This window comes from Solanum verrucosum, unplaced genomic scaffold, assembly GCF_900185275.1.
Source record: "Solanum verrucosum unplaced genomic scaffold, falcon-dt-bn FXZP01000040.1, whole genome shotgun sequence".
Lineage (NCBI taxonomy): Eukaryota > Viridiplantae > Streptophyta > Magnoliopsida > Solanales > Solanaceae > Solanum > Solanum verrucosum.
This window is the reverse complement of record NW_026020323.1, coordinates 2,646,930-2,674,667: the sequence shown is the minus strand read 5'-3', so window position 1 is coordinate 2,674,667 and position 27,738 is coordinate 2,646,930. Positions and strand designations below refer to the sequence as shown.

The 27,738-nt window shown below is 34.7% G+C and overlaps 2 protein-coding genes across 3 annotated transcripts; one reads left to right on the top strand and one right to left on the bottom strand.

Moving 5' to 3' along the window:
- Positions 1-652: 652 nt before the first annotated feature.
- On the top strand, positions 653-14,598 carry LOC125835403 (uncharacterized). 2 transcript variants are annotated; one of them, XM_049514522.1, is made up of 11 exons: positions 653-1,425; positions 1,981-2,257; positions 2,427-2,612; positions 4,963-5,115; positions 5,203-5,658; positions 5,814-8,108; positions 8,648-8,841; positions 8,925-9,080; positions 11,964-12,198; positions 13,141-13,451; positions 13,906-14,598. In XM_049514522.1, exons 1-11 carry the CDS (start codon positions 677-679, stop codon positions 14,207-14,209), a joined length of 5,316 nt encoding a protein of 1,771 aa, XP_049370479.1. In that variant the 5' UTR covers positions 653-676; the 3' UTR covers positions 14,210-14,598. The 2 variants fall into 2 exon arrangements, with proteins under 2 accessions (XP_049370479.1, XP_049370480.1); XM_049514523.1 differs by having other exon boundaries at positions 1,209-1,425; positions 1,960-2,257.
- Positions 14,599-16,624: 2,026 nt separating this feature from the next.
- Positions 16,625-18,211, bottom strand: LOC125835502 (BI1-like protein). Its single transcript, XM_049514635.1, has 4 exons — positions 17,843-18,211; positions 17,233-17,346; positions 16,999-17,156; positions 16,625-16,837 (listed from the first exon to the last, which is right to left on the bottom strand). The coding sequence occupies exons 1-4, from the start codon at positions 18,084-18,086 to the stop codon at positions 16,625-16,627; spliced, it is 729 nt and encodes a 242-aa protein (XP_049370592.1). The 5' UTR covers positions 18,087-18,211.
- Positions 18,212-27,738: the final 9,527 nt, after the last annotated feature.

Below are 27,738 nucleotides of genomic sequence, written 5' to 3'. Positions count from 1 at the left end.
TTAATTATACACACAATATATTAAGTGATGTATGCTAGTTAATCATATAATATACTTGGTGCCCAAAATATATACTTGACAAGAAGATTTCCATGTATCACACTTGATGCCCAAGTATATACAACTATATACACCCCTCTTCTTGTAACAAAGAGTAAGTGAAAATTGAAAAGAAAAACACTACACCTATTATTTCTCATCCATCATTCTTTTTATCTTAGCATTTATACTTATTTAATAAAAATGGGGGAATAGTTTTGAGACCAAAAATAAATAAAAAATATATGTGTTTTATTTCGAATAATTGAAGACTATTTAGCCCATTACCGTTTATTTTACAGAAAAAATAACAAATGTTTTTTTTTGGCAGAAAATGAAAAGCTGAGTGGTGTTGTTTGAAGGCGCACACAACAAGTAACCGCATGTTGTTACGCCACGTAAGGACCCTTTAGCGCGCTCTTTGGAGAAATGGGACCCACAAGCTCCATTATCAACCGTAACTGAACTCCCACATCTTGGCCCACGAGCGCTCTTTTTCAGTCCCCCATACTGTTATTCTCCACAGTTGGATTTCTCCTTCTCTTCGCTTGCTGCTTCTCGAGCTTCTACCCTTTCTATTACTTCTCCATTCACTATTCCCCTTCAACATCAATCTCATTTGAAATTTCGCAATTCCATGAGTTTTTCATGTAGTAGCACTTATTTTCAGTTTCCTTCAACGTTTCAGAGAAGAACACTTCATCGCCGATGGAAGCATCGGAGATTGAAATGGAATCATCATCATCATCGTCGTCATATAGTTCTCGCGATTATGAATTTAAATCATATGTCATTAGATAATCTATTTCAGAACATAGTTTCGCAATTTCCTTCTGTAAATTCACTCGATTTAATTGCTCCAGCACTAGGTTTTGTATCTGGTTTTGCTTTCTACCTATCTCAATCGCAAACGTCAGTAAAACTTCTGGAAACTTCTGTTTCAGAACTCGGAGAATGGATCTTATTCACTAGTCCGACGCCGTTTAATCGATTTGTTGTATTACGCTGTCCGTCGATATCGTTTCAGGATAGTGAGCTTATGGAGGATGTGAATGAGAGGCTTGTGAAGGAAGATAGGCATTTCCTGAGGCTAGATAGTGGGAAAATTCAGGTGAGGGATTATGAGCGTTGTGATGAGAAGTTGGTGTATCAGAGAGTGTGTTTGAGTACGAAGGATGGAGGAGTAGTGTCGCTGGATTGGCCGGCGAATTTGAACTTGGAAGAGGAATATGGATTGGATTCGACTTTGGTGATTGTTCCGGGAACTACTGAGGGAAGTATGGATACGAATATTAGAGAATTTGTTGTTGAGAGTCTGAGGAGAGGGTGTTTTCCTGTTGTCATGAATCCTAGAGGTTGTGCTGGTTCACCATTGACAACTGCCAGGTGAGAAATGCAATCTCATTCTACTAGTAATCATGTGTTGTACTTGTATTATTCTACATTTGCTTCGTTCAAATGCAGAATAGTACATATATCCTGTTATGAACTGAATGCAAAACTACTACTGTTTGTTCGTGATAATCATAAGAAATTAGTATTGGATTTGGTGCAGATATAAGAATTTAAGTTTTGTTTTTTTCCCCAGCTAGTCGTTACTATTAGTTTTAGTGCTTCAATCTGGTAGCTGCAGCATCCTGTTAAGCATTCTGGCATTCAAACTAACTAGGTGATATCACACACAGTTTATCTTTAAGGATTGCTAAAGGAGTATTGTAGGTTTTACTTAGCATTCTTCACAGCATTTCCTTACTTTTGTGTGCAAACCTTATTAGTTCAGAAATGAGATTTTTTTTAGTTTATGGAACAAATCACTGGTTTAGATGGAAATTGTGGTTTGGCTTCTGAATAGTATAAAAATTGTTGCTTCCAGTTGTGGCCGTTTAGCATGTCTCATGTAATAAGCTAATGGAAGAACAGATGACTACTTTATTTATGTAGGTTATTTACAGCTGCTGACAGCGATGATATCTCCACAGTTGTCCAATTTATCAACAAGAAGAGGCCGTGGTCAACAGTAATGAGTGTGGCCTGGGGTTATGGCGCTAACATGTTGACAAAGTATCTGGCTGAGGTTGGAGAAAAAACACCTCTTACAGCTGCTACTTGCATAAACAATCCTTTTGACCTAGAGGAAGCAACAAGAACCACACCTTATCACATTGCTTTAGACCAAAAACTCACACGGGGCTTAGTAGATATATTGAGATCTAACATGGTAAAGAACTCTGTCCTTACATAAAGCTGTCAGTGAAGGATTGACATCTGGAGTTTTTGTTTGACGCATGCTTAATGGCTTTTCAATGTTCACTTTGTTGTATAAGGCAGTGCTCTGAATGTTGTTGCCCTATGTCAGTGAAGGATTGACATCTCTAAGATGTGTGCAGGAACTATTTCAAGGTCGTGGAAAAGGCTTTGATGTTGAAAATGCTCTTTTGGCAACATCTGTTAGGGACTTTGAGAAAGCAATATCAATGGTGTCTTATGGTTTTAATGCTATTGAGAATTTCTATGCAAAATCCAGTACAAGGGATGTGGTTGGCAAAGTAAAGATTCCTCTTCTTTTTATACAGGTAACATTTTGACCATTCAGTAAATGGTGAGTTTAAATTTGTCCCTCTAATATTGCATTGAACATTAAAAAAATTCCTTTTAACTTTGTAAAATAGGGACTCAATTTGTCCATCCAAACTAATTCCATCAAGTTTTAACAGACTACCCCTCCCCCTTCCCTTCTTTGCCACCTCTTGCTTCTTAGTTGTTGTCAAAGATCACCACTATGTTCATTCTTATCAAGATCTGCTCTCTGCAGCACCATCAAAATTTTTGTCATTAACTAAGCGCACTTCTGCAGATTCAGTGCACATCTTAAAAAATAATAAGCAGGAAAAAAATTCCAAATTCTGCTATGCCTAATTATTCATTCCAATCTATTTCTTGTCCTGAGCCTGTAATTTAAATGATCCTTAAAAACTAATTGCTGTACTTTGGGGAGAGATACAAGGTTAAGAACAATAGAATCTTCTTCTTTCAGCTCAATTAGCTTAGGAGATGATATACCTGATGCCGTTGAGGAATTTTATCACATGTGAACAAAAGATTGGATTCCGAAGACCAGAAGCTATTCATATTTAAAGCACCTCCTTTGTTCTTCTTATTTTTAGTTCAGGGTCAAAAACACACCTAAACTATCCCACTTTGTTGAGTTTCATACCTAAACTATTGAGAGTGTGAGTTTCTTGCTTGAATTACCACCCAATGGTTAGCAAAACACACCTAGAAATTGACTAGAACAAATGTTTGTCTAGAAATGCTTCTAGGCGCATTTGTTCATAAAATCTTCGTTCACTTGGAATATATAAAGACTTTATTTGCGGAAACATCAATTTTTTTAATATATTTTTAATCGACTTCTTTAAAACCCTAAATTATCCCCTTTCAAGTTGGAGATATCGATGCCATGGCAGGGACGAGACCACGCCTAAGACGGTGGAGAAGAAGATGGTGGATGACACGGTTGGAATAAATTAATTTATATGGTGATAGTTTTAACCTTTAATCTTAAGTTTTAACCTAATATGAATGTGTTTAGATTTTCCATGGTGGAAGTATTTTTCCTTGTGGAGTGCCACATAACAGAACTTTTAAACAAAAGAGAGTGTACACACATCACCAAAAATTAGTCTAGGCGTGTTTTGCTAAGTATTCAATGATAGTTCAGGTAGGAAACTCACACTTTGAATAGTTCATGTATGAAACTCAAAACATTGGGATAGTTTAAGTGTGTTTTACACTCTTTTAACTCTTTTATTTGATTTGATCAATGTCAAAGCACCTCTGGCTCCCTAGTTACTAAAGATACACACTAGTTGCAACTTTGAAGGTCATAGGGAATAATTTGAGTCGCAGAATGTGAAAGAACAATCAATGAGTTTAAGTAAGAGTAAGAAGGTAATCCCGTGGAGAGCAGAACCGTGATAGACACTAACAGTGCAAGTGCAAATTTCTAAGGTAAACCATCTGTGAGTTTTCCAAATAATACTAGAAACCCCAATAACAAAAGAAATGGGACTATTCTGGGCATGTTGTTGTTAAATCCCTTAGGATTGAACAAAGAGCACGTTAAAATTTTTGGTAGATACACAGTAGATGGAGAGGAGTTTTATTGGGAAAAAAATTTAAAAAAAAGGAAGAGAAAAAAGGTGATGGGTGGGGAAAGGGTCAGGTTTATCCTGTTAATACTGAACGGAATTAGCTTGAATGGATTAAAAGTTTCCCTGGTTTGCGAACTAAGAAGAATTTTTATGTTCAGAATAATGTTTAGATGGACAAATTTAACCAACCCATAACTTAAGTGATGATTTTGGTCATTTTTCTTTTGTTTTGAATGTCATCCAGGTGGCCTGAGAGTTAGTGCAAGAGATGTTGGATGCTGTTAACAATAATATAATCGGACATCTGTCAAGAATATAGGACATAACATATGACTTACCACAGGGATTTGTTACCCCTATATTCTTCTGATTCTGTTCTGTATAGTTAATAAAGCTATGAAGCATGGCATGCTTAAATAATCTTTTACCTCCTGGATATAAAGGGAAAGGGAAGAATATGATGGGAGATGGGCACTGCCCTGATAAAATAATTCTCGAAGGCTGTAATCTCTAGTGGTCTTTTCTGGATAATTTAAAACATTTCATTATCTGGTGTCAATAAAAAAAAGATAGTGTTGCTTCACTTTTTCAAGAGACCACCTGCAGGCTTGAAATTTGCTAACAGCTGCAATCAGAAAGAGAACAGTTAAATATCTGTGTCCAGAACTTATATTCAAGATTCAACATGGTTTATTCTATATGCATTGTCCTGCAAATTCATTATAAATTGGGACCAATCATGAAATTTGTGCTTTCTTTGATATTTCAGAGTGATGAAGGGTCAGCCCCCTTGTTCTCTGTTCCACGCAGTTCAATAGCAGAAAACCCATACACAAGCCTACTCTTGTGCTCTTACCTTCCACATAATGAAACAACAAATGGCATATCATCTCTATCTTGGTGCCAGCATCTAACAATTGAGGTGACGATCATAACTGTCATCCGTCATGGTTCAGTTTTGCTCCTCCATACTCCCTATTTATTTGATTCCCAAAATTCTTGACTGCAGTGGCTCACAGCTGTGGAGGTTGGACTTTTGAAGGGTCGTCATCCTCTTCTGGAAGATGTTGATGTAACCATTAATCTGTCCAAGGATCTTACGCTTGTGGGCCGACCATCTAATAGAAGTTTTAGATCAAACAAGCTCTTGAATCTTCCGAACTCAGATGCTTTAGATAGTTGCTCCCTAGATCCGTCACTGAAAATACTCGAAGGAGGAGATATTGAAGAAACGATTTATTCAAGATTTGGAAGAGATTGTAAAGATCTCAGAAGCACTGGACAGCTACAAGAACCCTATATCACCTTACAAAATGGTAGTGCTGATGATGCAGAACCAAGAGAAGAGGAGGCTGGAAGTCCTGTTGATGGTGAAAGAGGCCAAGTGCTACAGACTGCAGAAGTGGTCATGAATATGCTTGATGTGACAATGCCTGACATACTAACAGAAGAACAGAAGAAGAAGGTACTTGTTATCTGTTACCTTATGACTTGGAGTAATTTGTTGAAACAATTTGTTTTTATTTTGGAGGCAAACTAAGTCGACTCTACTCATTGGAGAGACTAGATAACTTTGGTAATACATATCTTCAAGACCTGACCTAAACTAAACTGTGGCAGGTCCTGACGGCTGTTGGTCAAGGGGAGACAATAATGAAAGCTTTGCAAGATGCTGTTCCTGATGATGTTCGTGGAAAGCTTACAACTGCTGTCTCTGGAATTTTGCACAATCAAGGTTCAAATCTCAAATTTGATGGACTACTAAGTGTTGGACATATTCCAAACGTGACATCAAGCTCAATGTCAACGATAGAAAAGGATGGAGGACTGTCAAATACAGATGGTGGAAGTGAAACTTCTAACTTATCAAATGTGAAGACGAGGGATAGTGATTTTTCAGATGAATTTGATAAGAATGACTCTAGCATAGACAAGCACTCTCAAGAGCTTGTTTCAGAACCTGAGGCAGTGGATAATGTGCAAAAATCTGTAGATACAAGTCAGTCTCAAGCAATGAGTAGCCATGGAAGTGAAGTTCCTGCTTTAGATAACAATCAAAGTGCAGGTCTTTCTGAAGAAAGAACTGCCCTAACTTCTGATTACATGGAAATTGAGTCAAAAGCTGGAGCTAAGGTTGAGAGTTCAAGTGGGAATGAAGTGGATGGTGGGACTGAGAAAGTGATTGCTGAGCAATCCAAAGTGCAGCATGATGATGGGAAATATCAGACGGACTTGATAGAAGCGATCTCTACCCAACAAAAGGAAGAAAAAAATGCTGATATTTGTAGTGATCAGAACAAGTCAACATCTTCCCCCCAGACAGATGATAAAACATCACTTGCGGCATCGCCTTCTGAGACCAACGTAATGGAAAATGAAGGTTCTGATAATGTCAAAAGAGAAGAAAGAAGTACGCAGACCAATTCAAATCAAATAATTCCCAATGCCCCAAGCTTTGATGTTTCTCAAGCACTGGATGCCCTGACTGGAATTGATGATTCAACTCAGTTAGCAGTTAACAGTGTATTTCATGTACTTGAAGATATGATTAATCAGTTGGATGGGGTAAGAAACAGAGAAAGTGATATCAAGAACGGAGACGATAAAGATGGACTTGAGAAAAGTGGAACCAAGGATGGGGACAATGAGGATGGACTTAATGACAGAGACAAGGTTCTTGATCAAAATACTAGCCGTATGGTTGATAACCGCGATTTAGATGATGTTGAGAAGAGTGAGAGCAAAGTATGTTCAGATTCCCAAGCAAAATATGAAACAGATTTATTTGGTAAAGTTGAAAGTAATACCGTCGATTTTCAAGAAAGTGACGGAGAAAATCACACAGAAGGTGATTTGAATAGAAAAAATGTTGTCAATGGAGAGCTTCCTCAAGGGGATTCACTTAAGTCTTTGAATTACATTCAAAAAACTGTTCCTGTCTACATGAATACCAATTTCTCTGGAGATCCGATTTACAAAGAATATCTTCGAAGCTATTTAAGTTCAAAGGCTGTGATAACCAAACCATTAGATTTAGATACCACAACAGCTTTGTTTCTCGACTACTTCCCAGAAGAAGGACAATGGAAATTTTTGGAGCAGACTGGGAGTAATAGTGGCATATCTGATGGTGTTGCAGCTGATGAAAAAAGTCATGCGGAGATGCAGCATGATTCACCTACAAAAAATAATAATATGGATAATGTTATTGAACCATCTTATGTAATATTTGACCATGAAAACCAGAATCCCGATGAAGAATGTGTGACTTCAAACAACTCTACTGAGAATGTTGAAGTTGATGATGACACTGCACATGGATCTGCTTTATTTTTAAGAAATATTATAGTGGACGCTTTAAAGGTCGAAGTTGGACGGAAAGTAAGCGCTGAAGACCTGGAGGAAATGCAGCCCAAACTCTCCAATGAACTGGAACATGTTGCAAATGCTATCTGTCAGGCTGTAGGGCATGAAGAGGAGCTTGTTTCATTTATCAAGAGTAAGGACCGTATTTCAGGGAAAGTGGGTACACTTCATGCAGAGCATGTTGTACATGCTATTTCATCAGCAGTTCAGGGAACTAGTTATTTGAGAAGGGCATTGCCTGTTGGAGTTATTGTAGGCTGCAGCTTGGCTGCTTTGAGAAAGTTTTTTGATGTATATGCAGAAGAAGTAAATGGCCAAAGCAAAGAGTTGATCCTTGATGAAATAAGTGAACTAGAGAAAGTAGATTCTATCCCAACAGCCAGCAAGAGGATTGATGAAATGCATCCTAATGGACAAGTGTGTGGATTGCAGAGTCCAACTTGCCAAGTTGAGGGAGCAGCTGATTCAGAAATTTCAGACGGAAATTCTATTATGGTTGGAGCTGTTACGGCAGCCCTCGGAGCATCGGTACTTCTTGTCCATCAACAGGTAAAATCAACATAAAAGTTGTCTGGTTGAGTATTACTTAGAGAGGGTTGCAATAACTGACAACCTTACTAATTATTCAACATTATGAGTTATCACCTGCCTTACATAGTCCATCTAGGCTAGTTCTTGGCATGTTTGAATCTTTCATGCGTTTTTCAAAATCGAAAAACTACTTTTCCACCATTTTTCTGTAGAGATTGACCAGAGCTCTCAATTGAATATCTTTCTTTGACACATGTTTCACATTCTTTACCCTGTGAAAGAAGTGGGAGGGTATTAACGTTAGCCTCTATATAGTGGAGTGAACTCATGAACTGGGACATAGCTATCATATTTTTGACATTTAAGAACTTACTTCCATATTTTTAATGGCCTAAAGAGACCAGATGTTTTTTTTTGTTTTTGAAGAAAATAAGGAGTATTGTCATGCTGAAAAGGTAAAGGAAAGAGCTAATATTTTATACTGCCCATTTCTTAATTCATCTGTGCCATTTTTTGTCCTATACGTTCTCTAATAGATCATACGTATTTTCTTGAAGGATGCTGAAACTTTTGATGGTTCTTCCAAAACCTTTAAGGATGAGAAAAATCAAAGCAAAGAAGTGGGCAAGGTTGATGAGGAAACAATTGATAAAACTAACAACAATATAGTCACAAGCCTTGCTGAGAAAGCCATGTCTGTAGCTGCTCCTGTGGTGCCTATGAAAGAAGATGGTGCAGTGGATCACGAAAGGTGTTATAATTTTCACAACATTCTTTTTTTTTTACTTCAATTTTTTCTCAAAATCCACTTGCTATCCTCTTTTTCTTAAATAGGCTGGTGTCGATATTGGCGGAATTGGGACAGAAGGGTGGCATTCTTAAATTGGTCGCAAACATTGCATTGCTTTGGGGTGGTATACGAGGTGCTATTAGTCTAACTGATAGGCTCATCTCATTTCTTCGCATAGCTGAACGTCCTTTCTTCCAGAGGTAAGATATTGCATCATTTTACTATAAAAAGAAGCATTGTGTCTTTTATCTATGTTCTAGGGTGCGGGATGAAAGAATTAACTACACATATTAATAAAATCTTCATAATTGCGCCTTAGTCTTAGGAATGTGGGGATCTCGGAACAAGTAATTATTAGTTTACCTTCTGGACTTCCGTTTCTTAACCACTTATATTCGTTTGACCACCCTAGTGAGCAGCAGCTCTCTGGTGATCTTTGTCATTCTTTTAAAACAAGCAGAGATGCAGCTATTTATTTACAGATCTTCAATATCACAATTGGGATGGTGCAGTTAATCTTGAGATGCCATATACTTCACATCCTGTTGAAAAATGCTTTTAGTTACTGCAGTATACTTTAGCATAATAAATTGCCTAGGTTTAGTATGAAATTTAAATTTTTATCAGGTTGTTTTAGTTGTTGAGATATTTTATGATTTTTGAATTTTTAATTATGCAGATTTTGTGTTTAAATTGGCTATTTAAAGCCCTTTATTGAGAGACATTTTCAACTCTTTTTTGCTGCCCCGTTTTTTAGAAAAACCTATGGACCCTCTTTCAAGCAAGCTTTTTATCCATCTTTAGATGCTCCTATAATTTAAAACTAGGTAAATTATCCGTGCTTCACACGGGATTGAACTATTTTATTAAGCTTACATATGATCAGTCGGTAATATCTGTATTTTTGATACATACACTACATTGTAAAGAACATTTTATCTAAGGGCAAAGCGTTCCTCTGAAATAAGTGCTATATTTTTTAGTTATCTTTTTTGTTGCACAAAAATTATGAGTCATAGAGAGATTTTAAGTATAAGAAATAAGTCTAACAAAATCTCCATGGAAACAGTTGGTCAGAAATATAAAGAACAAATCAGATGTTAAAGAAGAGACCAAAAAGCCTCGAACAACAACACTCCCAAGTAAAGTTGAACATCACGTCCATACAAGAACATAACTAACTAAATTCATATGGAAGACCTTCGGCTCCTTTCTTATGAACCTCCATCAATATCTTTTTTATTATAGTATGTCGTATCATGTGTATGTCAAAAATGACCCTAAAATTGTTAATATCATAAAGGTTTTTTCTCATTGTTTCAGAATAGTCATTACTATTGTTTATGTTTCATTCACCGGTCCCAAATTATTTGGAATTGAACCATAGTTATTGTTCTGGTTATAATATGCAGTTACAAAGAATTAATGCAATGATAAACCAAGCAGTAGGTGCCATCTGAATGGAACTATTCACAAATGGATATTCTAAACCAAAAATTTGATACGTAACATATTAAAATCTTACTGTATAATTTTGTGAGCTCTTGAACTCACATATATCCTCAAATAATAATAAAGAAGACCTTACTTTCCTGACAATCAAGAAGAAAAACGCATGTTGCTAACATATTTTTCAAAAAGATAGTCTGTCGGGCTGTATCCAAGTTTACAGTTCACAAATTTAATTGAAAGAAGCCAAAAGAAAGAGATATCACTATAGCAAAAATGATCTTTAACGGTAATTAATAGCTAAATTGCCGCTAAATATGTATTTTCAGAGGAAATTAGTACTCTCTATAAATGTCCCTAAAGTCTATAGCGACATTTAATCTAATGACAATTAATTAATGTCGGTAAAGGCTAAACTCTTTGTTAATGTGCATATTTATTGCCGATAAAAATTGTTTTTGTTATAAGCATACTTTGGACATCTGTTAATTTCAAGAAAACTTGATCTCTTATTATTCCCAAAAAGAAAAGAGATAGAAATATGACAAATTAGTCAACTTGTGATAAAAGAAGTGGACTAACTGTCTCTATACTAATATTCTAGGAAGAGTGCCATGGCATACAAAATATTTATACCTAAGATAAAACAATCAAAATAATACACTAACTGTGGCAAGAAAGAGAGCCATCTATTTGGTTCTTTTAACAAACTTCACCATTGGTTCCGTTTAGTTATCACATATCTGTTGTTGTGTGCTATCAAATATAGCACAACCCACAAGTAATTTTCCCAAAAAGTAAATGAAGAAGCTTGTAGAAAGGGACAAAAGACAGGATCAATTTTTAATCATCCTTGTTGAGATTTTTAATAGAGTTCAAAAAAAGTCACCAAAATAGCAAAGAGAAATTGCAATAGTTACATGAATCACTATGAATAATAATAAAATATTAAGCTTCATGAAATAGGAGGAAGAAAACTTTGAGGAATGAAACACACTTCATAAGAAGCTTAATTAATGTATTTGGATTAGACTCCCCTAAAGTGGAAAAAAAAACATACTAATAATAGTGGCAGAAATAGAAGTTTTGTTTACTAAAGAACCAAATGTTATAAATTCAACCATTCCAGCAGCGTTATGAGTTGTGGACTGAGAGGTGCAAGAGTAGTAATATCGCATTGCAATTGAAATCAATTTTCTTTATTTATTCTTTTTATTTTGGTACCTTGGAATTAAGTTTTGGGTTTTAAAAGGTGTGAATGAAAAATGAAGAGTTGTGACTTTTGTGAAAAGTTGTGACTTTTGTGAAAAGTTGTGACTTTTGTGAAAGGTTGCGACTTTTATGAAAAGTTACGACTTTTAAGAAGGGTTAAATAATAATTATGCTTTGTGAGGGCGCCACATAGGCGGGTCTAAGATTCTCTTTTATATATATAAGAGATTACAGGGTCTCAGTTTCATTCCAAGAGTGTGAGGTCACTGACATGTCACTTTCGTGAGTAGAGTTGATGGGGGCCTTCATTCATTCTGCAGATTTAGCTATGTGTCAACATGTTTTTAGACTGAGCTCTCTGTCATTTCACTAAGCTTGACATGCTTCATACTGATGTTGCTCGATTCTGGAACTTGTACCAGGATTCTTGCATTTGTTGGTATGGTGCTTGTTTTATGGTCACCAGTGGTCGTTCCATTTCTGCCCACACTTGTGCAAAGTTGGACAACACAGAAGCCATCCAGGACTGCTGAGATCATTTGTATTATTGGCCTCTACATGTCTATTTTCATACTAGTAACTCTATGGGGCAAAAGGATACGTGGCTATGAGAAACCGCTTGAGCAGTATGGACTAGATATGACTTCAATGCAGAAGGTAAAAGTTCTCTTTGTTAACAGTCAACTAATGCTTTAAAGTTGACAAAGTAACAACTTCTTGAGGAAGCACCTGGCTACTGTAATTATGATTTAGAAGGATCATCAGATAAGTGAATAAGACTTCTTCCCTTTCTTCTCTCTAACTTCTTCATGCTCTTCAATGGGATCTCATCACTCGATTGAGGTTGAGATTATCTTACACTGTTAAATCCAACACCAATTACTCGTTTTCTTGTTTTTTGGAATTCAATGAAACACAACAGTCTAGGAAAGTATCTGGAACAGATATTTGCTGTAATGTAATGAGATAATCATACTTTCATGGTTTTTGTTACAAATAGAGATAGGAGACTAAGTTCACATTCTTGCAGTCTAACCATTTCAATTTCCATTTATTACAATGTGACCTACATTAAGCACTTATTTTCATTTTAACCAATGTAATTGGGTGTGAATACCTAGGTATAGGCCTTCATATGTTGTTGCAGTACTAAGCAATGTTAGATATGTTGAACGAAAACCTTATTTTCCTTATCTTTTCCTTCTTTACTTTCTGCTGTTTTCTTCTTTCTAAGCTTTCTTTGTTTCTTCATGACAAAAATGCCATTGAGCACAGTCCAGCTCATTTCAAACAGTTCTTATCAAATATGGTAAAGAAATCATATCTTTAGCAATAATTTTTCCATCAAGTGAACTTTTTCTTTATTTTCCCCTTTTGTGTCAATGGTAACATGGATTGGAAGAGGGAGAATCTAGTGTTGTACCTCATTCTCTGTTTTTATCTTTAATCATGAGACCATTATATGAGTTACGCTGACATTCTTTAAGTATCAGTTCATGATGTTGGCCATGAATATTTATTTTTCTCTAACATATTTAAAGCTTTGAAGGATAATCTATTTTAATTGCATTACTCAGATGCTGCCTGCCTTTCTTGCAGGTACAGAGTTTTCTGAAAGGTTTATTTGGAGGAACCATCCTTGTTTTGCTAATATATTCTGTGAACTCCTTAATTGGCTGTGTTGATTTCTGTTTTCCCATGGCTCCTCCAACCTCATCAGCAGCTTTAGCCTGGCTAAAGGTGTATGGTCGGATATTTGTTTTATTTGTTCAAGGAGTTGCAACTGCAACAAGTGTTGCCACTGTTGAGGAGCTTCTTTTCAGGTCATGGTTGCCTGACGAAATTGCTGCTGACCTGGGATATTATCGTGGAATTATGATTTCTGGACTCGCATTTGCTTTGTTCCAAAGGTGCGCCCCCATTCTTGATCCAATGCATTCAGTCTTTAGACATGGATCTATGCAGCCTGAGTTTTTAGGTTACTTGTCCTTCAAGCTGCCTATTTTTTTTTTTTTTCATTTCAGCTTCGATTCGATCATCAGGGGGAAATTCATTATTTTCTTGAAGCTGCCTATTTTTTGATCTTTTGAAACTTGCGAAATAATTGAATGATTGAATTAAGGGTATCTTGAGAATCTTTTCCCTGTATTTGTTTAGTTCTACTTAGTGCTCTTTTGTCTTGCATACATGTGCATCCTGTCAATCTTGCATCTTCGGATGTACCCTCGGGGGCCTCGGCCCACCCCAAAAAAGTTGTATCTGTATGATTGATTGCTTTTCTAATGCTACTACCCTTTTTCTTGTGCTATGCAACTGAATTTCCACCAAAGTGATTATGTTTCATATTCTAAAATTGCTTTTCAGGTCACCTTGGGCAGTGCCCAGTTTGTGGCTATTGTCACTGGCTCTTGCAGGTGTTCGACAAAGAAGCCAAAGCCTCTTCCTTCCAATTGGGCTGCGTTCAGGGATACTGGCTTCTAGTCATATTTTACAGACTGGTTTCTTTTTGACTTATTTACCAAAATTCCCTCCATGGTTCACGGGGTCGTCTCCAGCTCAACCATTTAGTGGAGTAGTTGGCCTTGCGTTTGCTTTGTCACTGGCAATACTTCTGTACCCTGTGAAGCCTATTCATAGTAAGAAAATAGCCAGGAAAATCAAGGAATGAAATGTATATAACTTTGTATTGGCAAAGATTGGTTAACATGTAAGCCAAAATATAACCTGCTTCTTTAAGGAAGCTGAAATGTTGGTTGCTTTTGCCGGTTGTCTGGTACAAACTCCAGGTTGCTCATATTGGAAAGAGCAACTGAGGTCATTGTACTGAAGCAAAAACTGTGGCAGTGGATCGATGTGACCAGGTAGGAAGTTCTCCTTAAGCAAAGTTGTTTATTAGTGTATAAATGAGGCAAATTTTGTAGCTAAGTGAAAAGTGTAAATGGGAATTTCAAGAAACCTCTTTATTCCCACCTTATACCTGTACATTACATGTAAGTTGTTGTCCTTTTAGACTGCAAGGAATGAAACAGAAATCATTTACCACTGAAGCTGTACAAACTGGAAGAGCAAGTTGTTCACTCTCTATATTTTCCTGAAAATATTTTCTTTCAAATTTTAGATTGAGGCTGTGCTTTGGTATCCTGAAAAATACATTTATGGAACACAAGTGATTTTCTCAACATGTAAATGAAGAATTTATGGCCATCTCCATTGGATCGTATATGCTCTAACAAGTTCCGGACTGTAACGAGAATAAGTGTGCTCTTGATTTCTTCTCCCTAAACACATCACATGAATTGATATACTCATTATATATCACTTTTATATCTGTATATTATGTGTATGTTTTTATATTTACAACGATACACTCATGTGCTATGACTTAAACACGAAATGCAAGTAATATGCACATAACATACTATTGTTGGTGTTCATGACATTTTAATATTAAAACAAAATATTAAAGTGTATATGTAAGTGAATATAAACTGATAAGAAATTTAGTGGTTACTTATATTTAGTATATCTCATGTAATCACTAATTACCCATCACCAACCCCTATTGTACGTATACGATACAATATTATTGTTCCACTACTTTGCTATCTAATTTATGAAAGAATTTTACACTTATAAATAGTGATGTTTCTTCATTTGTTGTAGAATGAGAATTATGAAAAGTATGAAAAATTATTGTAGTATGCAGTGAGGTTGAAGTTGTGGAAGAGAGTTGAGACAATGAAAAATATTTTATGTCTCTAATTTATTTATTATAAAAAGTGAGTAATTTTAAGTCGAAGGAATGTGTTCTTTTTGTGGAGTTTTGCACTCTTCAATTAGTATATAGTTGTTTGACTCACATGATGTTAGGTTGTTGTACGCTATATGAGACAAATCAAGAATCATATTGCTGGATCGATGTAGACTTTACTGTAGTGACCTTGAATCTCCTTGAAGGGAGTTAAATATTCACGCCTCAATTTGAATATTTATTTCTCATTTTTGTATTTATTTTTAACTATCACTTATGGCATATTCACGAACAATTTTAAGAGATTTAATTTTGAAACAATTTGAAATGTTACCAATATCAAGATAGAAAATCTCAACATCACTAGATCTCTTTAAGAGATAAAATGATAAAATATTTTTCTATTTGCTTAGCTCAAGTAGTAAAAAGGTAAAAGAAAAAATTACCTTATATTTTACATGACATAGAAAAAACTGCATCTAGCCAAGCTCAAAGTGTTTATAACTTTTGATAGCGCTAAAAACAAGTTCACGAAAATTTAGGGATAGCATGCATGTCAGAAAAACACTCTATCCTTTCTAAACATGCTATTTCACCATGACTTTTAGAGATAGCATGAGTGTCAAGCCTCACTTCATTTCCACACTTGCTTCATGCACTCAATTTGTATTTCAAATATATATTCCGTTCTAGTTTTGCTTAGTCTGAACCTTTTAGATTTTAAACTTTGTTTTCACACCTCCAACCTAACATCAACTTCATATACCAATAGCATACACCATGACATCATATTTTGAATACATCATGTCAATTCATCCATTATCAAGATAAATAAAAACAGGCTAAGAACTGATCTCATACAACTCCATTTTAATTGAAAAGTGTTCTGATTCTCCTCCAATCGTTCTAATCTGTGGAGTCTATTGACTCCATCATATGATTGAGGATTTTGTAAAGCGGCAATAAGGACTCAATTTTAGAGTTGGCTACTGATTGGCAATTCCTTTAATAATTAGTAATATAAAATCATATATCTTGAAGCTTGTCAAAAAACAATAACTTAGGCAAGTGGCCCATGATGCAACCAATCAATTGAGTACAATATTCAAGTCACCAAAAATTAGGTGCAAAGTCTTCCAGCACATGCATTTTCTCAGTTAATAATTATTATACAGTAACATAAATGAAATTTTATTCTTGAAATTAAGTACATAACACTTGACAATATCAAAATAGAAATTTGTTTACAAAATACTCCTATGTGAGTAGAGAGATCAATGTTACAATAATAGAATATCAATTTTCCTTGACAAATTTGTTTGAAATGTGGACCTAGCTAGTTGTGTTTCGCGGCCTGATCAATCGCAGAATGTCTAGGAAGAGGTTGAGAATGTCCAGGTAAAGATTGACAGAAGCCCAGATGTATTCATCATAGGTGAATCTCTTAATCAGGTTGTACGTATCATACACAATATACACACAGAAAACAATAGCACTTATTGCACAGTAAATAGCATAGACTGTAGATCCAAGAGGGAAGAACAACTGCAAATTAAATTATGGGCAAAGTCAGAATCACATACAAATACGACATGAAAAGGCTGTTTAAAGATTTTAAAATCAAAATTAAACTGTTTTGACTCTCAAAATCCAAATAGTACCACATAAATTGAAACAATAAGAGTATAAAATACTAGGAGACCAACCTGTAAAAATCCAGTCAAGAAAAGTACAATGAGGCTAGCAAACAGTATTGGACCCAAAAAGCTGAAGTCCTGGCCTCTCTTTGAAGCCCAAAATGTGTAACCAGTAAGAGATAAAACTACAGCTGATGTTAAGATCAAGGCTTCAAGCACAATTTTTCCTGTAATTAATCCAATTAGCAAAGTTAATTATCCAAATATTTAAGTAAATAGCTAGAAAAGCTTCAAAATACTCACCATCTATAGTAGCACATGCTATACCAAGAGAGATGCTCAATGTTACAGTGTAGAGGCCAAGGAAAACAAAATTCAACGGATGCTTTTGTCTATAGAAATACAAGGGCAACAACACTGCACAAAAACAAAATTACTTAGTAAAATGGACCATCAAGTCATATAAAAGGGTAACTAATTTCTCACCCAGTTTCAATTTGTTTATCTGGTTTTGACTTGACATAAAATTTGAGAAAATAAAAAGGGAAAATGATAAGTACTCCCAATCTATGTCCGAAATCTCAAAGACACACTTATACTATACTAAGGTTCTATTACCTCCGAACTTATTTTATAAATAATTTGTTACCCTTTTCGGCATACATGACACTATCAAATAGATAGCTTGAAAAAATTGTCAACACGCGCTGGACCCAAAAGATAGTGCCACGTAGGCCGAAAAGAGGTAAAAAATTATTTATAAAATAAGTTCAAGAATAATAGGACCTTAGTATGGTATATGTGTGTTTTTGAGATTTCGAACATAGGTTCGGACTACTTATGTATTTTCCCAAATAAAAATGTAGAATGTACCAAAATGTCCAAAGTTGGGATAATGGGGATATGGACTTACACAAGAGAGGTAGAATGAGTAGAATGAGAAGGATGGTTTTGCCATGAAGGATGTTGTTAACGGGAAGGTATAGGACAGTGACAGCAGAGACGATGGTGGTTAGGAGGATCTGAGAGGCGAGAATATAGTAAACTTTGCGAATGAAACCCCAACGAAGATCATTTTCCTCATTTCCAATTCCTGGATACATCAATGACGATGTTGTACTACCTTCTTCTACATCGTCACCTTTAACTCCTGACATTTTTATTTGTTTTTTTTCTCTTTCTCTGCCTGGAAGGTGATTTATATAAAAGCTTGTTTGGCAAGTTGGAGGCGGCTCTGTACCATACTTTCTTGCCAACTTCTTTCTATCAGCTACCAATTCATATTTCAATGACGTAGCAGGAATTTTGTTATAATACTCATGTACAGCTATTGGGATAAGTATGCCCATTTAACTTAACTTCAGCTAATATCTATGTCCCTCAATTTTGAGTACACAGTTTAATTTAACTTTAGTTGACTTTTATATTCTTCAACTTTGGGTGTGCAGAAGTAGGTAATTGAACAAAGCAGACGCGGCCTACGTGGCATAATACATGTCGGACATCACGTAAGACATAAAATTGTTATGTAGGATGCCACGCTAGACGAACGTGTCTATTTGTTCAAATTTATATAAGTTTAAGTGTATACTTATGCACATCCAAAGTTAGAGACCATAGATGTCTGTTGAAATCAAGTTAAAAGGTACATTATGACAAAAAAAAATTCCCATTATATTACTTGTCCATTTTAATACAAAAGAGAAGTTTATTATTTTCTTCCAATATCATTTTAATTTTTAAGTAATTATATAAAGTAATGTTAGTTACACATAAATTAGCTAAACATAATTGAATAAAGATAATTTAGTAAATTAAAGAGTGTCAAGTAAATTAGGGGCAAAGTAAAATGAGACAGAGATTTTCTATATTTTATGCGTTAGGTCTCTTACCATTTATAAATTATTTAATTAACAATTCTTGACCCCTCTCTCTGGCTGCTTTTATTGTTGCAACTTGCAAGTCAAATGAAACAAGTAGGTCCTTAATAAAAACTAGTATATAAGCTAACTCCAAAATCCAAATCTCGTGCCCATTGGCTTGAGTGAGAATATGATCTGTATCTCATTATTTAGAGAGAAAAAAATAATGCCACTTGAGCATATACTTAGAAACCAATATAGTGTAAAGTAGAAACAAAAGGATTCAAGATAAACATGTAATGTTCATTTTTATTTGATTTTCTTTGGTCAGTTAACAATTGGAGGGAGATAAGAGGCCTTCTTTGCAATTTGCAAAGATTATCCAACACTTGCTTAAGTGGATATTCTTCCTTCCAACTTTATCTTTTGAAGAGGGTATAGTAGCAGATAATCAGAAATTTCACGAAGAGTGTCCAAATTTTGAATAGTAAATTCAAACAAAAAAAGAAGTAACTCTACAGGGATATAATCTTGCATGCCCTACATACTTTGAGTCCTATTGCCCCTATAGTATGGGTAATTATTGGTTCTAAGAATGTTCAAAATATTATGTGTATATACATATAGATATAAACTAATATTTGACCTATATATTGTTGTTCACCCTATATTCCTAAAATACTTGGAACAATAACTTTAAAGGACTTGGTAAGAATCAACAAAGTTTAAAGAGTACTTTCAAAACTAGAAACTTAAAATCAGTAAGGAAAATAGATCCATAATATACAAAATATTTTTTTCAAAGAAGAAAATCGAGCCCACTGAATGCACAATGTGTCCTTAAGGAAATTATTCCCCTCAAGTACCCAAGGTTAATGGAATAATTCTTTTAGGATAGAACGATCTAACTCATCAGTGTATCAATACCGTCACCCCTCAAGCCTACACTATGGACGTGGTTGGCCGCCACTAGAGACCATTGTTGGCCTCATGCGAACTCTTGGCCTGACTAACTATGACTCACATGACTCTATAAGACATGCAGAAGCTTAAATACATGAGCATTTAAAACATTTTAAAAAAAGCTTTAAGACATTGTCTTGAAATACCTAACATAATTCATAAGTTTAAATAAAACATCTGAAGAAAACAATGGAAACATCTAACTCTGTCTGTCTATGAAGCCTCTATTATTCAAGATAGGTGTCGGGACAAGACCCACGACACCTCAATTACTACTTAAACTGAATATGAAATGGAGTCTCCCGGAAGCAAGGTCTCACCAAAAGTTGTCTACGAGTGCAAGTGATCTTAAAAAAATGTTTGTTGATGTTCCTGAACACCTGTATCTGCATCATAAAATGATGTAGGTCGAATAACATCAGTACATGAAATGTATAAGAATGTAATATGGCTGAATAAAACAATAACTGAATTGATGATGGAAAACATATCAAGTAAACAATATGTGAAAACCATTTGTACATTACAATAAGATATGCAATAAAAATAATATGAGAATAGAAAATTTTAATCTGTGGAGAGTTTCTCTAACCGACAACCATTACTAAGAGCCTAGCAATGACACAACATTTTACCTATATTGCAAGGGCACACATTTTCTTTTTTTTATCAGGAACCACAAAACCCTTAGGTTGTACCATGTAAATTCCTTCCTCTAATTCTCTATTTAAGTAAGTTGTTTTCACATTCATTTGATGAATTTGAAGGTCATACACTATAACTAACGCAATTAACATCCGAATGGATGTAATCCTAGTTACTTGCAAGTATATGTCGAAACAATCAAGAACTTTTTGTCTAAAGCCTTTGACAACGAGCCTTGCTTTTATATTTGTCAATAGTTCCATCAACTTTCATTTTCCTTTTGAAGATCTACTTTGAACTCAAAGGTTCATTTCCTGGATGAAGATCAATCAACTTCTAATATGGTTGCTTAAGATTGAATCATTCTATCTATTGACAACCTCTTTCCAAAAGGATGAGTCCAGATAAGACATACCTTCTTTGAATGTATGAGACCCATTTTCAAGAAGAAATGTTACAAAATCATATTCAAATGAAGTAGATTACCTTTGACGTTTTCTATGCCTCTGAATCTCTTTATTAAGTGCATTCCCCTTTGGTTCTTTCCAAGGTCGTTTAGACCCTTTACTAGATAACTCAAGTCTAGTTTTACACGGATAGATGTGTTCAAAGAATTCAACATTAGCTAATTCAATTAACATATTGTTATGAATATCCAAATGTTTGGACATATGAACCAAAATTGATATGCTTTACTATTTGTGGCATATTCAAGGATAACGCAGTCCACAATCTTAGGTCCGATTTTGACCTTTTTAGGAATATAAACTTGGGCTATGATTAGGCATCCCCACAGTTTGAAGTATTTCAAGTTGGATTTTCTTCTTTTTCATTTCTCATGGAATAGACTAAGTCCTGAACAAATAAAACTTTTTGTTGCCTCCTTTCTAAATAGACAAAACTTTTTGTTATTCTCTTTTACTGTAAGGATAGCTTCCCCCCACAAATTTTGTGGTAAACCTGAACTTATAAGCGAAGGCACTCAACATTTCTTTCAAAGTTTGGTTTTTCTTTCCACAATATCATTAGATTGAGGTGAGTATGAGTAGTAGTTTGATGGATGATTCCATTTTCCAAACAAATTTCTGCAAAAAAAAGATTCATATTCTCCACCTCTATCACTTCTAATCTTTTTTTTTTCATCTTATTAAACTTCTAAATTGATCAGTTTTCACAAAGTTTTGTATTTGACATATCCCAAGTGTTTATGTCTCAAACAGTTTGACTCAAGCAAGTAAGAACAAGTAGAAATATTGAATTTGAAAGGACCCTTCATGAGGTAAATTTTTCTCATAATTATTTTGTTCTTACTTATTACAATTTCGTTAGATACAAACATTGTTTAAAGTCAGTACCTTGCCAGATGTCCTTTTTAGAAGAACCATTTCATAATCTTCAATTTGATTGTTATAGAATTACCCAAGAACATAGTCTCATCCGGTCCAATATGGGTAATATGACTCAAATATTTTTTTTTACAACACAAACATGATAGATGACTTTCCACACTGATGTATTAGGTGAAGTGTTCTTATTCTTTAAATCAAATTCACAGACTAATTTATCCATAGTAGAAAATTACAAATGTTTTTAGTCTCCTAAAATCAGACACCATCAAATTTAACACAAAAGTAGAATATATATATATATATATATATATATATATATATATATAGGCAGATCATGTATTTTCCCAAATCAATAAGTGTTGGTTGACTAAAATCAAAAAGAAATATCACTTACAGATACCACCATATGTATCTACATTTCTGTGACGCTGAGCCTCGATCAATTTTTTCCTCTCAAAATTGAGAGGGATTCTCGCAACTCTTCTATGGTCTCCATGTGTTTCAGGTTTTCAGCTTGAGCAATAGCTAATGCCGTCTTTGAATTATTACTCTCCTCGATGTTTGCTTGAAGATCCCTTTTTAGCTTAGACTCTTTTTTCTCATAAGCAGTAAGGACTTCTAGGTAAGGACCCAACACTTTTTTCAACTCGGCCAATTCTGAGCCTAGTTGGATGACCTCTTGACCGCATGCTTCTGTCTCATCCCCCAATGAGGTGAGGTCAACCTCCATATTTGTGAAGCACTTCTTCAATTGATTAACCTCCGTACTAAACTTGATTTTTTCAAAGGCTGCAAGTTGGTCCTTCAACTGATCAATTTCAGTTTGCATCTTTTTTTTGTCCACAATCATTTTTGTAAGGTCTTCAGAAGTTAGCACATTAGCCTACAAAGAATGGAAGGTTACAATAAAATAAATAATCTATTAATCTTGGAATAAATTAATACAAGGCAAAATAGACCAGTCAAGAAAATGTTACAATAAGGTTAGAGCGCTTCCTTTTTAGGTATGATAGTAGAAGAAAAAGATAGAACGCTCACCAGAGTGGCACTCGAAGTAGTAACAATAGTGGAGCTCGGGGTCATTGATTCTAGACTGAAAGGTTCAAATAAAGGCCTGGTTGTTGAATCTACTAGTCCGGCAAGGTAATATTCCTCAAAAAGTTGATCGACTTCGATGAGACTAGAACCCCAAACTGAGGAATTTTTCTCCTTCCTTAGTTTATTATCTTCTTCATCATCATCCTTGAGAGCCACTGATTCTTGTTCATTTGGATAAACTACATCACCCCAGCCATAAACGTGTTCTTTTTCACCCCAGATTTTTTCTTTTTTCTGCTTCTTTGTATGCGGTTGAAAACCTTTTTTTGAGGAAGGTTCACTAGTTATTGGTTTTTTTCCTTTAGGCCACTTGTGAGTAAGGACGATGTGTGCTCTCTCTTTAGCTTTCTTTGAATTGAGAGATATATCTATGGTTTGAAAGTTGGAGGATCCCTTCGGAAGGCCTATGGAATTTTTTTAAACATTAGCAATATATAATGAAATCATGAATGGAGGTTGGAATGAAAGAGACACATGAAAGATTTTACCATGGTTCTTGGCCTTCCAATTATTTTTTTTGGAAATTTCTTTCCAAGTCCTGTGTTCTTTGTTTGAAATATTTAAGATGGATTGAACCCAGTCAGATATGTTTACATCCACAGAGGGTTTCCAGACAGTGGCTAAGTAAAAAAAATACAATTGGGTTAGAAGTAATGATGGAAGAAAATGAGAAAATTTACTTTGGTATTAGATACTTACGAGAATAGTTCCATGTTTCTGGGAACGGCATGTTGATCTTTGGAATTATGTCTTTGGTGGTGATAACAACAAATCTCTCCATCCAACCTCGATCATTATCCTCATCCAAGCTAGAGAGGATAGCTCTTTCTCCTCGATTAACTAAGTTGATAACTCCGTCTCGAAAAATTCTAGGAGAGTAGAGGAGGATCAGATGATCCAGGGTGAATACTAACCCAGCTTTGTTGGCTAAGTGACGAAGGCAGGCGATTGCTCTCCATACAGATGGCCCGACTTGAGCCAAACAAACCTTGTACTTAATGCAGAAGGTAAGAATAACTTGGTCAATGATCGGACGGCCAAATCCAAGAGTAAAAGGGTAAGTGTATACATATGAGTGGTCCATCTTCTTAAAAGTCACCCTCTCATAGCTAGTAGGGGCGTGTACTTCAATGTCTTCACCCCATATACAATCTTGTTTAACCTTAGTGAGGTGAGCAATTTGAATTGATGATGCATAGTCACCAGCCCGTTTGCCACGGTCCCCAATTTTCCTCGTCGACAGGGTCCAAGGACGTAGGTCTTTGTCAAAATATTGTTTATTTGGAAGAATCTGATTGACATTAGGTTCAATTGTGTCATGTCTATTTCTTGATTTTGTCTTTTTGGATTTTTCCTCTTCGGAGAAAGGTTTGCAGTCAGAAAGAGAAAGTGAATTTCTACGACAAACAGGCGGAGCATCTTGATGTGGAGAAGAAGGTACATGCATGATGGATATAGTGGATGACTGTTAAAATGATTAAGAAAATATTTTTTATATGAAATTCCAATAAAGATATAAAGATATGAAGGTTAGGGTTTCTCAAAGTCACAAAGGTGATTTGATGTGAGGTAGAACGAAGTGTAGAAGAAGCTTATATAAAAAAAATTATATGTATAATTTATATTCAACGTGTCACATCCAATAGGGTAATGCCACGTGTCAAAATAGCATGACATATCCAAATCAGTTGTGAATAAATGTATCGCATGTAGAAATGATATGTTTCGTTCAACCAAAAATGACCTCTTGACTACTTTAATCAAATTTGTTAGCAATTTAATTCAATCAATCAAATCAAATTTAAAAAAAGTGTAATTTAATCACAAGTGTTTCCTGTTAAATTCTAAATAGTGGTACTTATAATTCAGAAAAACACCATAATTCAAATAAAAAGTCAAAGGTAGCTCGTATATCAAACACTACAAATATCTTTTACAAGTTGGGATCATTCAAGTGTTTCAAACATCTTAATATCTAGACTAAATTCAAAATTAAGCTCAAAGAACTCTTAATTTATTTCAAGATACACCACCTACACAGATTTTGGTTTGAATTTTGTTTCCTTAATTGCTGAGACTAACATATTTAGAAATTACATTAAAGATTTTTGTATGATAATGAACATATTTTAGAAAAGTTCAATTACTTATAGTTAGACATTAGTTAAACTATGTATGTAGTACTAGGATCTTAGTTGAAATAAAAATTCTAATTAAGCTATTGATAAATGATTGCAAGTAACTCATTTATACTAAAAAAGTAATGAATTTGTCCAAAAGAAAAAAGTAAAGTTTATGAAATCTAAAAAATCCAACACTAAAGATTTTGTACAAAATTAATAGTCTTGCTTTTTACAAATTTTTGGACTCTTTTATTTTTATTTTTATTTTGTTTTTAGTTAGGTTAATACAAAAATAATTTACTCTTATTTGGTATTAATGTCGTTAATTATGTCTTGAATTTTCCCCTTATTTATTTTAGGAAACTCATAATTTCTATTGGTTAAGGAGACCCTTTGTCCTAATAGATTTGGAAATGGAAAATATTGTCCTTATAGGATTGGAAAAATATTTTTCTTATAGGTTTGGGACAACTTGAGATCTATATATAGGGTATGTAGTTGGGGATTCGAAAGCATTGTAAATTTTGTTCCCTTTCTTTTATAGTGAAAAACTCTCTGTTTTTAGTAGGAGGAGTAGGCCTAGTCAAACCTCATTAAATCCTTATGTTATTCTTCTTCTCTATTTTCTTTGTTTGGATTATATGACAATTAATCCATGATATTTCTGCAACAATTGGTATCAGAGCTTGGTTAGGGTTTCTAGACATAATCAAGGGTTAAGATGTCTCCATCATCCTCAACAAGTTTGAAATAGAGAAATTTGATGGGGTCTAATTCCAGTCTATGGAAGATTAGAATGAGATCATCTTTGGTGTTATAAGGGTTGTGTAAATCTATTAAGGAGGATTTTTCAAAAGAGTTGAAAGAATCAGAACAAGCAGACCTGAAGGAGAGGCCTTTGAGTGCTATATTCATGATGTTACAGATAGCTTTCTCTGGGAAATTATTGAACACAAATCTGCAACAACGGCATGGAAGAAATTAGAAGATCCATACTCTAAGAAATTGCTGACAAATCACCTCTACTTGAAAATGAGGTATACAATCTTCGTACGAATGAAGGTACACCGATCAAAACTCACCATGATGAGACTAATTCAATTATAATGGACTTGAAGAATGTAAATATCAAAATTGAAAGTGAAGATCAAGCCTTAATCATGTTATGTTCTTTATCAGCGTCTTATGATACTTTTGTTGATACATTGCCATATGGAAAAGACAATATCTCACTTGATGATGTTAGGAATGCACTAAAATCTAAAGAGTTGAAGAAGAGATTTTCGAATAGTAGAACTGAGGGTGAAGGTGTTGTGAGTAGGGGAAGAACACAACATACAAACTTTAATATTAAAAAAAGGTTTAACATCAGATCAACATCTAGAGCAAGGAAACATAATTGCTATGAGTGCGGGGAATAGGGTCATTACAAAAGAGAATGTCCTAAACAAAGGAGAAAAAGGGGAAGTAGAAAGTTGATTACTAAGAAAATATTATTGACATGGGAAATAATTCTGATAACGATTACTATGTAAGGGAAGTTTGTGCTGTGAGTTCTCATCATAGGCAAAATTCTTGGGTTCTTGATTCTGGTGTAACTTTTCACATGTGTTCACACAAGAATTGGTTTGCAACTTACAAACAGATGAAAGAGAGTGTCTACCTAGGTGATGAAAATTTATTAGAGGTAGAGAAGATTGGTAACATCAAATTAAGAATGTTCGATGACATTGTAAAAAATATTGAGTGTTGGTATGTTCCTCTAATGGAGAGAAATTTTATCTATCTATTGATTTTGGATTATCAAGGGTATAAGTTTCACTCAGAGAATGGAACACTTAAAGTATGTAAAGGCTCTATGGTACTCATGAAGGGTAAGCTTCATTCTAGATTGTATTATCTACAAGCCATTGTAGTTGAAGGGTAAGCTTCATTCTAGATTGTATTATCTACATGCCAATGTAGTTGAAGGGGAAGTAATAGTAGCATCTGGGAAAAGTGATCTGAATCAGTCTCAATTGTGACTCTTACGATTTGATCATATGAGTGACAAAGGAATGTCTTTGTTGAACAAGCAGAATTTGTTGGATGGTTACAAAAATCAAGTTTTTTATTTTTGTGATCAGTGTATTTTTGGTACGCAAATAAGGGTAAAGTTCAGCAAAAAGGCTATTCAGAAGACCAAAGAAAGTTAGATTTCAGACTTGTAGGGTCCAAACAAAACTTCCTCCAAAAGTAGTACAAGGTTCTTTATGAATTTGATTAATGATTACTCAAGAATGGCATGAGTGTATTTTTTGAAAACAAAAAAATGAGGCATTTTCAACATTTGTTAACTTAAAGACGATGATTGAAAGGTAAATAGAAAGAAAAGTTAAAAGTCTTTGAACTGACAATGGGTTGGAATTTTACAACTTGGATTTCAATAAATTATGCAACGGAGATTACATAGTAAGATACCACATTTGTATTAGAACGCCATAACAAAATGATGTTGCAGAATGTATGAAAAGAACACTTTGTGATAGGGCACGAAGTATGCTTTCACACTCATGTTTTTGCAATGTGTTTTTGGCTGAAGTAATCAATACAACTTGTTATTTGGTCATTAGATCTCTACTACAACTATTGATTTCAAAACTTCTTTTGAGGTTTGGTCCAGTTCGCCTGATGATTATTCAAATTTAAGAATATTTGATTTTCCTTCTTATGCTAATGTGAGGGATGAAAAACTTGAACGAAGGGTAAAGAAGTGCATATTTCTAGGGT

Coding starts and splice junctions, on each gene's coding strand:
- LOC125835403 (XM_049514522.1), top strand. CDS start 677: ATGAGTTTTTCATGTAGTAGCACTTATTTTCAGTTTCCTTCAACGTTT. Junction 1,426..1,980: donor TCACCATTGACAACTGCCAG/GTGAGAAATGCA, acceptor TTATTTATGTAG/GTTATTTACAGCTGCTGACA. Junction 5,116..5,202: donor GCCAGCATCTAACAATTGAG/GTGACGATCATA, acceptor TCTTGACTGCAG/TGGCTCACAGCTGTGGAGGT.
- LOC125835502 (XM_049514635.1), bottom strand. CDS start 18,086: ATGTCAGGAGTTAAAGGTGACGATGTAGAAGAAGGTAGTACAACATCG. Junction 17,347..17,842: donor ACTCATTCTACCTCTCTTGT/GTAAGTCCATAT, acceptor GTTTTTGTGCAG/TGTTGTTGCCCTTGTATTTC. Junction 16,838..16,998: donor TCTTGACTGGATTTTTACAG/GTTGGTCTCCTA, acceptor TTTAATTTGCAG/TTGTTCTTCCCTCTTGGATC.